General features: G+C 37.5%; 1 protein-coding gene across 2 annotated transcripts in view; it reads right to left on the reverse strand.

Moving 5' to 3' along the window:
• The window catches only part of ERGIC1 (endoplasmic reticulum-golgi intermediate compartment 1), a 92,345-nt gene that overhangs the window by 3,291 nt on the left and 75,713 nt on the right, over positions 1-13,341 (reverse strand). For both annotated transcript variants that reach the window (XM_026688201.2, XM_026688184.2), the window contains exons 6-9: positions 12,758-12,862; positions 8,619-8,679; positions 6,304-6,404; positions 5,054-5,176 (exon numbers count right to left, since the gene is read on the reverse strand). In XM_026688201.2, coding sequence (XP_026543986.1) covers positions 5,054-5,176; positions 6,304-6,404; positions 8,619-8,679; positions 12,758-12,862 — 390 coding nt within the window. The remainder of the gene's footprint in view (positions 1-5,053; positions 5,177-6,303; positions 6,405-8,618; positions 8,680-12,757; positions 12,863-13,341) is intronic.

Genomic DNA, 13,341 nt, shown 5'->3' on the forward strand with positions numbered 1-13,341 from the left:
CTTTCCTCCTGCCACTGTGGCTGCTTCAAGTTACAGCTGTCTAGTGTTGTTCAGATTATTTGAGTAGCATTCTTTAATCACTATTTTAGGAATATAGCGGACTAAACTCAAGTGTGCCTCACTCTGGGTATAGGGGCATAGGATTCCTGTGATGCAAGACTGTGTAATCCTATGCACACTTGCTGTCAGTGGCTCCAATGTAATTTACTTCTGGATAGATATTATAGCAGCCTTCTTCCAACCGGATGCCCTCCAGATATGTTAGTCTCCATCCCATTAACTGGATGGGTATTATGCTAATGGTATCCATCAGGATACTAAGTTAGGAAGATGCTTTATCTATTTGGGCTACATATTAAATTTGATGAAAACATTATCGTTCTTGTACACAGGATATGTAATACTAAGACTGCTACCTAAAAGAATAATTATTCAATTGTGAAGGAACTAAGAATAAGATTACAAGTAGTCCTTGACTTACAATAAAGTTTGTTTAGTGACCATTCAAAGGTACAACTCCACTGACAAATGTAACCCATTAATATTTTTCACACTTGCAACGTCCCCATGGTCACGTGATCAAAATTCAGCTGCTTGGCAATTGACTCATGTTTATGACGGTTGCCATGTCATGGGATCAGGGGATCGCCTTTTGCAGTCTTCTTACAAGCAAAGTCAATAGGGAAGCCAGGTTCACTTAACAACTATGTTACTACCTTAACAACTGCAGTGATTTACTTAACAACTGTGGCAAGAAAGGTCATAAAAAACTGGATGAAATTCACTTAACAAATGTTTCACTCAAATTCTGGGCTCAATTGTGATTGTGACTCTCTGTATATAGAACTTCAATAGCAGTAACAGAAGCAGTGGGGGAGGAATTGCTCATTTTTGTGTGTATTTTCATTCAGATATTTGTGTCCAGTGAGCTCAGTGAGATAGAAATATGTTTCCGTTTAAAAAAAAAAGTTAATGCATTTTTCAAAACACAGCTAAAATTCTGGAAAATAAAAACCACAGAAAGAAATGGAAGAAACTGATCTATTTACTTTTTTTTGCAAAGTAAAATGTTTTCCCCCAACTACTCCTCTTAGTTCATTTACCCTGCCTTCTACCAAAAGTGATGCACTTTTTAGAGAATATAACAGCAAAATGAGTTCAACCAACACAAATCAGCTGACACAAGAGATTTTAAACCACAAGATGGGAGAGGAGAAATACTTGATGCATCAAAGCAGGGAAGTATGACTTCACATTTCTAAACATAGGAAAAATATAATTCCATGTCTATTTAAAAAAAATGAAAGATGCCTACACACAGAGAATTCTCTGAATGGGTAGAAACAACTGGATAGCTACCATTTCACTTCAACAATTAAGGAGCTAGGACATTTATTACACAAAATGTCACTATCTCACTATTACACGAAAGTCAATAAACATGATTAGACAAAAAGGATACTCTGAACTGTGTGCAGACACGAGTCACAAAAAATGTAAATAATATTCCCTGTTCCTCTTATGTTGAGAGAATGAATAATTTCTGCCCAGGCCAGAAGGCCATAGCCCTCTCCACAATCATGACTACTCCAATTCAAATCCAGGTCAATCATGATGCAGTAGGGACTTGGGACAGCAAAAATGATGATGAGCTGCAAAGTAACTCTACTAGGTTTGAAAGGCCTGAGAAAATAATTTGCCCTATGAGCCTACCCTAGATTTTGTCCTAGCAAAGAGGCTGGTATTTCAACATAACAGAAATGGAAGGATAGTATTTACAAGAAAAAAATTATAGTAATAATGGGAAAAGGCTGATATCATTAAAGCACATAGGAGAATAGGCATTGTCCCTTTGATCAAGAACTTTAGACTTAAAACTAGAACAAGATTGTTTGTTGACTTCATACTTTATTAGCATGACAAAAACAAGCCAAGATGCGAGAAGTTCAGTTGGATCCTGGTGTCAAAGAAGCAGATTCAGAAAAGGAAGAATGCTAAAATAGGCAAGCCGCTATTATCATATAGAACAGATTAGAAGCCAGGACAAATGGGCAAATGACAAGGCTTATGATAAGGGACAGGTAAAGAGCACTAAAATAAAAAGCCAATCGGCATTCAAAGATCCCACAAATTACAACAAAGGAAGGATTGAAAACACAAATTTACATTTACTTTTTTGTACTGTATCTGAGTAGTGTGTAGTATGTGGTCCTTCAGATGCCACCACAAAATCATGATTTCATAATAAACAAACTACTTTTCTCTCTACTGTATTAGTATAATGAAATATAATAAAGAAAAAGATCATTTCACTACAATATATACAACCATAATGCAGCCTGCCAATTATGGGTATATGTCATGATGGTCTTATGACCATTGAGTTGGTCACATGACCATTCAAATTATGACCATTTTGTGGCTGTTGTTAAGAAAGCACAATATTTGTAAAACAAACTCTTTAAAAACCCTCTTTTTTATTCTGTAATATTAGAATTCTAGCATTGTGTTGTGAGGGCAGGATTGCGTGTGATGAAAATAAAATCTTTGCATACTAGCATTGATGTTTGGAAATATTATCTGTGGCAGTACAAGTTTGAGAATCTTTTACAAAATGATATATTAAATGCTACATTAAAGTCAAGTGTACACAATTTAAATCCCACACACACACTCAATGTTTCAGCTTTTAGGCTAAAGCATCCAATATCTTCCAATTTTCCTATCCAAACAATTTTCTGTTTTCTGGATGCATCTAGAAAATAGTTCAACATTTACAGCTCTTTTTTTTACTTAAATCTCTAGCATATATACTCAGCTTATGAATAAGCAAGGACAAGAGGGTGACAATAACTTACCATTGTGGGCTTCCGGTTTGAAGTCTCTTCGGCGACAGACAGAAATTCGCGATCGTGCGCGGTTTCGGTCTGGGTTCGCCGCTGGAGTGCCCCGAGCCAGCTGGTTTCGGGGCTAAGCCACCCCATAGAGGTGGTGAAGAGAGGGGAGACTGCCAGCAGGGTTGAGGAGAGCCGCATCTCTCCTCTTCAGCTGGCCAGCAGTGGTCAGAAATGGCCACCACAAAGAAGAACTCGACCGGAAAAGAATGTGCAGGAGGAAGATAGGAAGTGAAAGTTTTGGCTGACCGGGTTAAATTGTAAAAGCAACAACTAAGGTACCCTGGAATTTAAACTTACAAAAAAATAACATCGCTCCCAAAGAAGAGTTGGAAGCAGCGAAGGAAAGTGAAAAGGGAAAGGTTTGGCTTTTTTTTCTTTCTCTCTCCTTCCCTATACTGACAACTAAGAGACTTAAATAAGAAATCAGAAAAATCCGCTTTGACATCAATAGGCAATTAAGCTGAAAATAAAACAAAATGCCAAAGGGATAATAAAGATTTCTGGACACTAATTTTTTTTTTTCATTAGCAGGAAGGGAGAGAAAAAGAATAAGGGCAGGATCTGGAAGAGGGAGGAGACTGCCTGGAATTAAAAAGAATCTACAGTAAAACTTCAACAAGACTTCTAAAAGATACATTTTAACTGAAACTTGGCAACTAAACAGTAACCCCAGGAAGAGAAAGTGAAAAAAAAGAGCAAAAAGAAACAGCTTGCGTGTATTTGGATTATTTGGTGATCTTTGGATTCTTGGTTATTACATTTGAATGACTAAAATTAATCGGGTGGTTGTTTAAAAATTTATACAATGGCACCACTTCTGGATGAATTGAAAATGGAACTTAAAAAGTACAAAGAAGATGCACAAGAAGGGAAGGGTTCTTTTGGCTTCGTTTTTCAATTCTTAGAAATGGAGATTTGGAACTATGAGAAACAACAAGAAACGTCTGCAAAACAAGAAGACTGGGACAAAGAAGAAGCCATCTTTAATGAACAAGTAATTTTATGTGGGGAAGAAAAAGGAAAGGGGGGAAAGAGAATGGAGAATTTAAGATTTAAAAAAACAACCAAAGAAAAGAAAAATAATTCAAAAAATAAGTATAATACTGGAAAGCAACAGAAAAGGGGAATACAGAAGAGAGAAATAGAGGTAGAGAGACAAGGGGTAAAAAGGGAGAGAGAAGAAGAGAGGGAAGAAGGAAAGGAAAAGAAGTTACAAAGGACCGGAGCAAGATATAGAGAAACAGGACCTATTTAGAGATAATGGGTGAAAATCTAACTGAAAAAGGGATTCTGTAAAGGTACATAAGATTGTATTGTTATATTAGTAATAGAAATAACTTTAGAAAATTGGAAACAATGTATGATTAAAATGAGGGATAAAATAGTGTAATTTAGTGAAATGTTTGTTAATAAAATAAGTGAAATAAAATAAATGAGAAAATTGAATTAGGAAGGAACGGGAACATTTTAATTAGTTAATGTTTTATAAAATATAAGTGAACGGGGGCATTAATTATGGAAAGCTTATAATTGTTCCCATAGAAGTATGATATTTAATTGAAAAGTAATGTTAAAGAAGTTAAGACTTTAATGAATATTAATATTAAAGATAGAATTGAATTGGAATGGAATGTGTTGTTTTAATTACATACATTTATATTTTTTCTTTTTTTAAGAATATAGTGTGTATTTTAAGAATGTACCAAGCAGAATCCGAATGGAAGTTATGTATTATATTGAATGTTATAATTTTAGGTTATATATTGAAGCCTAAATAAGAGTTAAACGGATAAACTTAAAAGATATAAAGGTGTCATACTCTAATCAGTAACTACAGGAGAAATTTTGTTTAATGAGAAAAGATAATAGATAATTGAAACAGGACAGACAAAAAATATAAATACAATGATTTGAATTGAGATGAGATAACTAAAATAAAATTGAGAAAATTAAAAGAGGGGAGAAGCTATGCAGAAAATGTAAAATAGTAATAAGATATGGAATAGAATATAAAAATGAGTATGAACCTGAATTTGTGTCTATACGAAGAAATGTAACCTGGGATTACGCTACTTTCAAAAAAGATGTTTTATTTGTATTTTTTTTCTCTTTGTGAAAACTCAAATAAAATTTACAAAAAAAGAAAAATAACTTACCGTTGTGATAAATCTGTACAAAGGCTGTCGCCTTTCTGTGTACTTCACTGTAATAGGGCTCAAATCATATCGAAACCAAATGGCTGGAATAATGCGTCCTGTGTGGCTGTATGCTACATATTCCTAAAAAAGGATGCATAGCAGAGAATGAATATATCTATATAAAAACAGACACCTAAGAATTCTGTATACATCTACTCCACTTTCCCTAAGATACTGATAATTTTTGAGATGTTTATTGGAATCCAAGTTAACTTTAAAGAGCAGGCCCTTCAAAATCATTTGGACTTAAACTAGTAATGATTTTTAAAGATTCTGATTTCACAGAGCCTACTCCACATATGACTACATCTTGATCTAACTCAATTATGGATATGACAAAATTAGTACCTCTTATGCAGTAAAGTTGCAGTTACAAATTTCTGGGCTATGAAAGAAAATCAATATTTTGAGATCCTGTAATTTTAAAGTAGCATTTTAATTCCTGAAGTTCAAAAGGCTAGAATGGCAAAACTTTCCAAAACTGGTGAATAATTGCATATTTAAAAGACCTTGAGAAACAATGAAGGGAATAGGAATAATACTTTTAAAAAATTTCCAGAACATAGCATTATGAAATCAGGTAATAGGAAATCTGTGCAAAAGTACATTCTTTTATATGAGATTAGCTGGGTTGAAGCGAACTACATCCATTTTTAAACGTTAGTTTTTGTAAAAGGAAGCAAGTGCCCTGGATAGACAGAAATATACCTAACTGATAGGAAGGATCTATATCCAAATCCATTAATTAAGCCATGCTTCAACTATATAAGACTGTTACTCACAAAGCAGGAAGCAATGATTAGTCTATCAATTTATAGCCTATGTCAGTTTATCAAGTATTTACGGTATATCTCTATCCTTTTTCCATGTTAAACTGCAAATAATACTTTCATTGCCATGGAGTTGAAAATATATATTCAAATATTCATGTCTAAGCACTTCATCCATGTGATTAAGTATGCTTTTGAGCTGAACACTTTATTGGACTAAACTGGGAAGTTTTCATTCCTATCGTTTTGATTTCACTGAAATTCATACAGGTTAATTGTACTTCAACCTTATTTTTTATTTTCTTTTTTCTAGACTTCCAGAAGAGGGTGCTATGTGTACTGTTTAAACAAATGCACATTGAAAGAGCAACAAGGGACACAAGACTGGAAAATAGTATTAAATCAAGCCTTTGAAGAAAGGGATGTAATATCTTTTACCTTATTGGCTACAGTATATTGGTATGAGTACCGCTGTTTGCCACTCATGTCTTCATACACAGTAGGAACAATCTTCAGTATGTAATCATGAGAAGCAAGGGCTGTGTAAACAGAATACAATATACCCCTTTTTGAGAAACCAAAAATCACAGAGAGGCTCTTCTGTATAAATTTCAAAGTATTAATTTCTAATGGAAAATAATACACACTTAATTGTCCTAATTTTTTTCAGTATATAAGAATATATCAAATCCTTTTTTTTTTTGTAGACTGCCAAATGCTTTACCACACTCAGAAATTTTTCCAGTAAAACATGAAAATCTAATTTGACTACATGTTGAAAAATATTCTGGTTTGCTACTCTCAATCATCATATACATCAGAAAGGTTTCAATACCAACTTAACTTGTCCAATGAATTTGGGAATAGTATATAATTTTCCATAAGTTCAGTCTTACCCACTTGAAGTTCAATTTAAAAAAAAGCATTACATTTATGTCATAGATCATATTACTGTCAATGAAGGATCATCATATTTAAAGTTGAAGAAATCATCTGACAGTTTGAAAGGAAGCTGGATAGATATATCATGGGGTTTTGAAACATAATCTCATAGCAAAGATAGAAATTCTATAGGACAGGGAAATAGTCTTTCAGTAACAGATAAATGGAATTACTATAGATCCAAACTACAATTACCTTAAAGTAGTCTAATTTATTACCTCCTATAAGTACCGTATTTATCGGCGTATAACACGCACTTTTTCCCCTGAAAATAGGGGGCAAATGATGTATGCGTGTTATACGCCGATATATGTTAAGAAGCCTTCGGTGAATGCTGCTGGGATCGGGGATCAAGGACACAAATGAAAGAAGGGAAGGGAGGAAGCAACCGAAGCCTGTCCTTCTCTCTGGGTCAGCTCTCTCAGTCGCTCTCTCGCTCCTCCACCAGTACAGGAAGAAACTGCTTCAAAGAAGCGGGGCTTTCCTGTCGCCGCAGCTTCCCTGAGCGCCCGTTTCTCCCCACCCCACCCGTCCGCCCGCCCGCCCGCCCGCAGTGCTCCGTTCTGCCTGCCTGCCTGCCTTCGTTAATGGTTGAATCGGAACAGCTTCGGCTGAGTAAAAGAGGCGAATAGTTATTATTCTCAGCGAAGCTTCTCCCAAACAACCAGAAACTAAGGCAGGCAGGCAGGCAGGCTAGAATGGGACACTGTGGATTGAAGCGCCAGCGGGGTGGGAGTGGGGGTGAAACGGCGCTCGGAATAGCTGCGGCGACAGGAAAAGCCCCCGCTTCTTTGAAGCAGTTTCTTCCTTGGATGGTGGAGCAGCGAGAGCGAAGCCTCCTTCTCTTCTCTTCCCCCCACCCCGGTCCTTGCAAAATTTTCTGCTTGAAACCGGTCCCTGGTACAAAAAGGTTGGGGACCACTGATTTACCTTATAAGTGGTAATAATATTAATAAAAAAAAAGTTCTGAGCTACCCTTATTTTGCTTCAAAGTTTTTATTTAGAAATTTAATTTTTTTTCCTGAAATTTCCCTCTTAAAATGAAGATGCGTGTTATACGCCTGTGCGTGTTATACGCCGATAAATACGGTAAATATAGAGGAAGGAAATGCCAAGCAGAAAGAGATGTTGGCTAGGACCAGACTCATTTCCTGATATACATGATTTTTAAAGCATCTCTTTGCCCTGGCTCCTTTTTATCTTTGTTTCTTTCCTTCGAACACACATGTACATACATGGAGGTTTTGCAAGGAGAGATCTGTGTAAGACTGGCAGCAAAATATCAGAAGGAGTCTTGACAGCATCTTTTCTGATTAACTAATTTTATTAAAAGGCATAAACTTTTGTGAACTGCAACTAACCTATGAAGGTCAATTCCAATAAGTCTTTTGAAGTTGGTATTAGAGACAAGTTTATAATATCTTCTTCAGGTATTATACATCTCTAAGAAACCACAGTAAACAGCAAATCTCTGGTTGTAGAAGCCATTAACAATATAAAACATCAAGAGATCAATTTTTCCCAACCTAGTGCTCTTCAGATGTAATTATGGATAATTCCCAGCATGGCCAGTGACTAGGCCAGCTGAGAATTATATACTGTATTCAAATGTATCTGAAGATCACCACTCTAAGGAAGAGGTTATAGATAATTGATTTGTGTCTCTTTTATAGCCTGGGAAATCAAGTCTGTTCATCCCAAATTTATTTCATTGCTTAAGACCATCAATGATACAATTGTTTTTGTAAGCTTCTCCAATCATGAACATTATATTAATACGAAATTAATAGAACACCACAAATTATACATACGATTTGAACTGAGTTTGTTTGTTCCCTCCAGTGCATTGAATGCTCCATGAATATTCTGGACCTGATGAAAGAAACACCACAAAATATATTTTTGCATTAAGTATGTGTTTTTCTGTTCCCCAAAATAATCCTGTTCCATAAAATAATCCTTAAACAAATAAGAATAGGAAGTGAAAGGGAAGAAACCTCTTCAATTTTTATACCATTTTGTATTGATGCCATCATTCATCCTTACTTGGGAACAATCTTTTTGAATTTCCAGAGGCCTTGTAAACAAAGTATCTCAAAGCAACCGAAGCATCTCAACATATCTACAATACTTGGCATATATTAGCTAATTTTATAAAGTTAAATTCTGAGCATACAAAGATAAGTGAAGTATCAATTTCACCAAACTTAAATAATTTTTTTTAAAAATGAAAATCCTTAAATATCAACTTTGATTAATGAAAGTCTTGTGCTTTACACAAAAGCAACAACTGACACAAGGGTAACACTTATAAAAGGATGGTGCAGCTGGTTTTCTAAAGAGGCATTCAAATTATTAACACTATAAAAGATTTGCCCTGCACCAAGTGGCACAACATCTATTGAAAGATTATGCAGAAACATGACCACAGCTCTGTTTTTGACAGAACTTCATTCATAGATGTGTCATCGGAACAGCTCATTGAGAAGCAGCATTTTTTAAAAAACAGAGCTAAAGCCAAGTAATGAGCTCAGCGAATCCATTACACTACAAAGACAAAACACTTTCATTATCCGGCCTGAAATATAAAACCAGGGAGAAGATTAATTTAGATTCAAGTTTTAGGATACCTATCTAAAGACAGTTTCTTTTTTTTTTGAGCCTAACAGCCTGAGAACATTCCAAGAACCCCAACTAGCAATCAAAAGACACAATGAAAATCCTTGCAACACACGGACAGATTCAACCACAGTTCTATTGGAAAACTGTGAGCATCCTAGACCACGCTAAATCAAAAAACACTAGGGAATTTCTGGAAGATTGGTATTAAGACAAATCTACTATCAATAGACACATAGAGCTAAACCATATGTACACACCATTCAAATGAGACAATAAAAATCCAAGAAAGAAATGAAAAGACCAGTACAATACTCGCTGACAGCCAAGTAGAAATTGATACCAACAAACAAAAGAAAACAAATACCGTAATCAAGAAATTACAAGGATAAAAACCCACCCCACTAACACTGACAGGGCAAGCTCCTGTATAAAAATGGAGCAAGCTCCACACTCACAAGCAATGATGACTGTTACTTAGTCAGGTAATGGAACATTTGCAAGCAATAAATCAATTAAGACAGCTCCAAGGTCTTCATCATTGAACCCTGAGCAACATATATTATCTTCTATTTATATTGATCTATGTTGCACTGGTCAGAATGTAGTACTTGCAATACTGTGTCCAGTTCTGTCATCACAATACAGAAATGATCTTGAAGAACTGGAAAACATGCAGAGAAGAGCAACAAAGGTGGTAAGACACTTGCAGACTAAATACTACAAAGAGCAACTAAAGGAATTGGGTGTGCTTCATGTAAAGAAGAAGAAGAATAGGGAAAGACATGATAGCAGTTTTCCAATAAATGAGGGGATGTCACAAAGATTGATTCTCTAGAGCAGTGGTCCCCAACCTTTTTTGTACCAGGGACCAGTTTCACGCAGAAACACTTTTTCAAGGGGGGGGGGGGGAAGAGTCCGAGTTTGGTGGTTTGCTTGCAGACGTTTCATTACCTGACTAGGTAACATCTGATGTTGTTACCTAGTCGGGTAATAAAACGTCTGCCAGCAAACCACCAAGTTCAGGGAGCGCCAATGCCTCCTCATTGCAACCCTGAGCGACAGATATTCTCTTCTATTGGGACATTTAAAACGGAGGGTTTCAGCTGCAGATTCAGGAACTGCGCCTGGCTGAGGAGCGCCTTCAAAACTGAGCGCTGGGCGGTGGCGGCCCACGGCTGTCTCCGCGGCTCAGGACAAGTCCCTGCAGGATGGTTGAGAAGCCCCGCCTCTCGGCCCTGCCTTCCTCAGCCTCATCCCTCAGGTGTCTGCCTCGTTCCTCTCTCAGTCGCTCTCTCGCTCCTCCACCAGCCCAGGAAGAAACTGCTTCAAAGAAGCCGGCAGGGTGGCTTCCTGTCGGCGCAGCTCCTCCGAAGCGCCCGTTCACCCCCACACAGCCGCCCGCGGTTCAATCCAGTGCTCCGTTCTGCCTGCCTGCCTGCCTTCGTTTCTGGTTGTTTCGGAGCAGCTTCGGCTGAGAAAAAGAGGCAAATAGTTATTATTCTCAGCCAAAGCTGCTCCGAAGCAACCAGAAATGAAGGCAGGCAGGCAGGCAGGCAGGCAGGCAGGCAGGCAGGCAGGCAGGCAGAATGGAGCACTGGACTGAACCGCGGGCGGCTGGGTGTGGGTGAATGGGCGCTTCGGAGGAGCTGCGCCGACAGGAAGCCACCCTGCCGGTTTCTTGGAAGCAGTTTCTTCCTGGGCTGGTGGAGGAGCGAGAGAGCGACTGAGAGAGGAACGAGGCGGGAGGAAACCAAAGCCGCTGAGCCGGAGAGCAGGACAGGCTTCGGTTGCTTCCTCCCTCCCCTTCTCTCCTTTGTGTTCTTGATCCCTGATCCCAGCAGCATTCACCGAAGGCGAAGAAAGCTGCCATTTTTATTTTATTTTTTATTTTTATTTCTTTGCGGCCCGGTACAAAGTGATCCACGGACCGATACCGGTCCGGGGCCCGGTGGTTGGGGACCCCTGCTCTATAGCACCTGAAAGCAAGATAAGAAACAAAAGATGGAAGAATTATATACAAATATCCAAACTTGAAGTAAGAAGAAATTTCCTGATTGTGAGAGGCACTAAGCAGTGGAACAGCCTGCCTCCTAAACTTATGGATGTTTAATCACTGGATACTTTCATAAAAAGATCAGACAGCTATTTGTTTGGGATGGTCTGAAGATTCCTGTCCTGGACAGTGGAGTAGAGTAGAAAACCTCCATGATCCCTAACAGTTTAGCCTTACTACTGCATTTTTATCATATTTACCTCTGTTTCTGGACTTATCCTGATACTAAGATCCCCAATCCCGCACCTTTGTGTTGCAGATTGTGCAATGTTTCCCAACCTACTATCATTCTCCAGCTATGTTAGGAATGGAACTCCCAAAACTTTGGGAGTTGTACTCCCAACAGATTTGGAAGATGCTAGCTTGGGTGAGGCTGAGATAGAGCACAAGTGAAGATATGTGTTGTACTATAGTTAGATATAAGTGAATACCAAATTAAAAAAAATACTAAACACCCTTTTTATCTTGTAGGATACTCATCATTCATTGAGTTATAAAGCATTAATAACCCCCCAAATCTACTGTTCGTCATAGCAAAAAACGCAAACTATTCAAAACTATTTTTGAAACTATGTATGAGATAAAACACAGTAGCTGTCTAAATATACTGTTCACACACACACACACAACCAGAAGATACAAGAAACTATGGCGAGCCACCACTGGCCAATGCAATTAAGCAAAGAATTCTCATAAATAAGCAATTTCTGAGGGACAAGAAGAATAGGAATCAATAACCAAGTAAATAATTCCAAATTGGAGCTTTTATAGTTGAAAGAATAAACCTGACTTAATATTAGCAAGGCCTATTTTTAACAGGTTGCAAAATAACATTCAGAAAGCATCCTGTTACATAAAATTATGTTTTTCTCATTGAACTAATTTGTTTAGCTTTCATTTCCATGCAATCTTTCTTTTCAATTGTAAACATAGATCACATAATTGCATCAGATATTCCTAGCAGTTGTTTCTAGCAGACAAAGGAGACATGCACAGATGAGCTCATTCTTGCTGGCTGCATTGCACAAGTTGGCAACTCCTTGCCATTTACAAACAAATGGATTTCCATCTATGTAGTATGCATGAGTTGGTAAGCACCCTTCCTATAGCTGGAAAGAAATTGATCATACATAGGCATTTTTTCTGGTGCATTCACCTGTCGCAACAGAAATAAACTAGTGTATCAGATTGAATAGAAATGCCTAGCATTTTGCTACACACAACCATTTAACAAGATGCACAATCTTCTTCAGAGCTGTAGATCTCAGAACTCACCTTCAGCTTGTCACCAAAGGAGAGTTTGTGGATGACATGGGTCATATCAGGATTCTGAGGCTGTGCAGTGGCACTATGTGTTGATACATGAAAGTTCCCTGGAACCTAAAAGAAAGCAAAGTTCAGATTCTGTTGTGCTTCAAACCATCAGCAACCAATGTTTGATGTCTAATTTGAAACTTCAAAATCCCTGGAAGGATCAGCAATGACTAGAAATGCTTGAAATGCTTATGCAATTAACCCCCACCCCCTTTAAAGGTATAAGAGCAAAAAAAAAAAAAAAACTGCACTGGATTCTTTTAGGTTTTGCAACTAGTCAACAAAGAAACTAGCTAATATGAAAAACATGGTAAAGAAAATAATAATCATACTCTTATCAAGAAAAATATTTACATGGCAAAATGAGCAAGAGTGATAGCACACCATTTTTAGGCATATTCTAACATGAATTCATAGGTAGTACAATTTCATAGCCTGTGGTGTAAACAGGAGGCATGAGTTGGCTGTACATCTTTATTCTACCAACAACGTGCTACACACTCCTTTTCCTCCACCCTGTGGACTCACAGGTTGCCGTATAAGGC

Source organism: Notechis scutatus, chromosome 2 (genome assembly GCF_049901735.1).
Source record: "Notechis scutatus isolate UNSWTSFEM ecotype Mainland chromosome 2, rNotScu1.2, whole genome shotgun sequence".
Lineage (NCBI taxonomy): Eukaryota > Metazoa > Chordata > Lepidosauria > Squamata > Elapidae > Notechis > Notechis scutatus.